The 3,603-nt window shown below is 46.9% G+C and overlaps 1 protein-coding gene across 1 annotated transcript in view; it reads left to right on the plus strand.

Moving 5' to 3' along the window:
* The first annotated feature begins 2,821 nt into the window (after nucleotides 1–2,821).
* The window catches only part of erbb2 (erb-b2 receptor tyrosine kinase 2), a 41,367-nt gene continuing 40,585 nt past the window's right edge, over nucleotides 2,822–3,603 (plus strand). Inside the window, 1 exon segment of the mRNA XM_042704041.1 lies at nucleotides 2,822–3,205. Within this exon segment, the coding sequence (XP_042559975.1) occupies nucleotides 3,136–3,205 (70 nt within the window). The 5' untranslated portion in view covers nucleotides 2,822–3,135.

A 3,603-nucleotide genomic window follows, 5' to 3' on the forward strand; every position in this document is an offset into this window, starting at 1 on the left:
TTCACAGACTAACCATGACTACACCAAAGCCATGCTTGTGATATCGATGTTCTGGCATGTTTTTGACTTGTGAATTTTAGGTATGTATTAATTTAATTGCCTTTCCATGTTAATGTGTCAAACCTGCTGTCAGCTAAAGCTGTACGGAAGTGAAGTGACCGAGGGGAGCAGTGGTCTTAAAAGTTATTTTGGATTTTCACCCCCGCCCACCCTCTTCCTGCCCCCCCCTACCAACCACCACCCCCCACCCCCCAAAAAAGCCAATGTGACTGTGAGGTCTCCCCAATGTGACTGTGAGGTCTCCCCATTGCCTCCTTCTGGCTTCACCTGCACCTCTAATCACAGAACCTCTCTCCTCGTTCTTACGCACCTCTGTCTCTTTCTCTCTCTCTCTCTCTCTGTCTCTTTCTCTCTCACTCTCTCTCTGTCTCTTTCTCTCTCTGTCTCTTTCTCTCTCTGTCTCTTTCTCTCCCTCTATCTCTCTCTCTCTGTCTCTTTCTCTCTCTCTCTCTCCTCGTTCTTAGGCACCTCTGTCTCTCTCTCTCTCTGTCTCTCTCTCTCTCTGTCTCTTTCTCTCTCTGTCTCTTTCTCTCCCTCTATCTCTCTCTCTCTGTCTCTTTCTCTCTCTCTCTGTCTCTTTCTCTCTCTCTTTCTGAATGCACCTCCCTTTTCTCCTCTAGCACATCAAGTTGTGTTTAAAGAAAGCTTTAAGTGAAGAACTAATAAAAAAAAGGTTATCTATAGCACGTGTTGTTCGTTTATTTCTGTTTCCTCTGTTTGGCATCATACCACACACACAAAGATGACCATTTAGTGAAATATCACACTCAAATTGGCCAGCCCTAATTCACCCTCTCCATGAGAAGAATTCCTCTGCTAAAACATGCTTAAGCGAAATGTATGCTACTCACAGGGAACGCCTCTCCGAACACAGGGAACGCCTCTCCGACTTTAACCGCTCTCTCCGAACCCTCTCCGAGCACCTCGGAGAGGCTGTCGTGCACCTACTCATTTTTCTAACTTCCCGTACAAGATTCCCGTACGAGGTTTGCTCGGAGAGGGCTCGGAGTAGCATAAATTAAGCATTAGTCTTTACGCAAAATGTTTCAGACAACACACATGTTAACAGAGTTGGGATGTGTTTTAAATGGAACATTAATATGTGGAAAAAGTTGAGGGTTGGATGTAATTGCTAATTGCACAACTAACCTAGGGTTAGCAAAGGTTTTTGGTTATGGCAAAGGTTTTTGGTTTTGGTTAAAGAAAAGTGGATCCAGGAGTGTATTGGAGTGTGATCTGTGCACGTGGATCCAGGAGTGTATTGGAGTGTGTCCTGTAGTCTAGGAGAGGTTTGTCATCTCAATCATCTATATATATTCAGGCCTATAGTCTAGTAGAGATTGGTCATCTCAATCATCTATATTCAGGCCTATAGTCTAGTAGAGATTTGTCATCTCAATCATCTATATTCAGGCCTATAGTCTAGGAGAGGTTTGTCATCTCAATCATCTATATACAGGCCTATAGTCTGAGAGAGTTAAGTTTGATACCGCAGTGGCATTTCTATAGAATTGTATTGTAAACAATCTGACCTGTGGATAGGCCTGTAGCCTAGGTTACCTTTGTTGCCACACTGTAATAAGTACAGCACTAGAGCGTCAGCACCTCTCTCCATTCATGGTTGGGTAGATAACCCACAGGCTGACTGGTGTAAAGTGTGGATAACTGGGTGTAGTGAGAAGGCAGGGTGAGTCAGGAGGTTATCAGGGAGAGGGTAGTGGAGGACGCTGTGTGACGGGGCAGAGGCCGGTCATCCCGTCACGGCTCTGGCTCCACGCTTTGTCTTTCTCTGGTGTAGGAACAACCCTGTGACCTTGGGAACAACCCTGTGACCTTGGGAGGCTAATCACTGACCAGTGGAGCCATTTCTCCCAGAGCTAAACCAGTGGAGTCTCTGGAGGAAGACCTGTCACTCGCTTCCTTTTCACTCAATTTGCCCCCCCCCCCCCCCCCCCCCCTTACACACCATACACACACACACACTCACATACACACACACACACACACACACACACACACACACACACATGTGAGTAGGTCTCACATTTCTCTTCAGTGATCTTCACAGGATCAAAGATATCCATCACCAAAATGACATACAATTCTTTATTCCCTGGTTTACACTCCAAACTCACACACACAGGCAAAGAGAAAGTAAGAGAGAGAGAGAGAGAGGGAGAGCTGCTGTCCATATTATGGGCTGGAGAAGTGTGGGAGGGGAGGGGGGTTGGATAGTTTCGGATGAATGGACTTTATTCTTCTTCCTCTTCCTCCGCTGCTCCCTCCGCAGGGGCTCGAGGGGGGAGACGGCCCTGTGAACTATGTCAGAAATGCACCGATGGCATCTCTGGATTACAAGCGCTTGAAATACGCACGCGGAAAAAGCTGTAAGCAATAAGCATGTCATACAGCAGTAGCTGTTTAGTCATTACTATAAAACACCGAAAACACCGGGGGCGCCATTCCATAGAATAACACAGTGATTGTAATAATTAGTCTGCTCTGTGGTTGCAGTCATCGGCTGCAATTATGATATTTGACACGGGCGACATACCATTACGGGGGGCACAAATACTCGGGGGGTTTACTAATTTGAATGAGTCCCCCTGATATAAACACACCGTCCAGTAACCCAATTTTCCCCTGAGTTAAACAATCATGTTTTCAACCTGGCGCTCAAATTCGCATTTACGCCAAGGGCAACAAGTGAAGCAGTAACGTCACTGACCAGCAACAATAGTTGAGTGCGTAGTCTCCCGGCCTCCTGACTTTCTGACAGCAGGAGGGCAGTCGTCGAAGTCAACCGTCCGCAATTGTCAGTCCCCACCCCTGCTTTCGACGGGAACGCGCCTCCCATGACACACACTCTCTACTACGAACGCACACACGGACTGACCCAGCTCTGCCAGGAGCACAGTCGAAATTCCAGGCAGGAAGTTGTGTTGTGGGACTCGGCGGAGAAAACAACCAGTTGGACGTGCGAGGAGGATTTACAAGAACAAACGTGTTGGGGAGCGGCACTCGAACGGAATATACGTTACTGGAGGGAATATGGACTAATGTTGGTCTCGCTCGATGGAGGCGGCGAGAACTTTAGTGTTTCTCTGGGTTCTGGTTTTTGGAGTTACGCGAACGGCGGCCAAAGGTGGGTCACACACTAACACGGGTCTGTCTTTAACTGAATTTACACGTACAGTAATCTCAGCAGACACTTACTGTTGAACAGAGATCAACTAGCAAGTATCTTTTTGAAAGTGGAACGGCAAGTAGAGTTTAAATTGAGCATTCCACGTCTCTTGAAACGACAGTAGACCACATTCCTACAGCCGAAGTGAGCCACCCCCTCGTCAGGCTCGAGTTGTGAGTCCGAGATTCATTAACCGTAGGCTGACTATGTGTTTGTAACAGTGCTACAATACAAGCTATGCACAAATAAGCTCATTTGATCGGTTTCTGAGACTCTGAGTAATACGATAGTAGAAGAAATTGAAGACGGCTGTTCACCCACGGTCTTGCGGATTGTTCAAGTCACTTTAAGGAAGC

Source organism: Clupea harengus, unplaced genomic scaffold, assembly GCF_900700415.2.
Source record: "Clupea harengus unplaced genomic scaffold, Ch_v2.0.2, whole genome shotgun sequence".
Taxonomy (NCBI): domain Eukaryota; kingdom Metazoa; phylum Chordata; class Actinopteri; order Clupeiformes; family Clupeidae; genus Clupea; species Clupea harengus.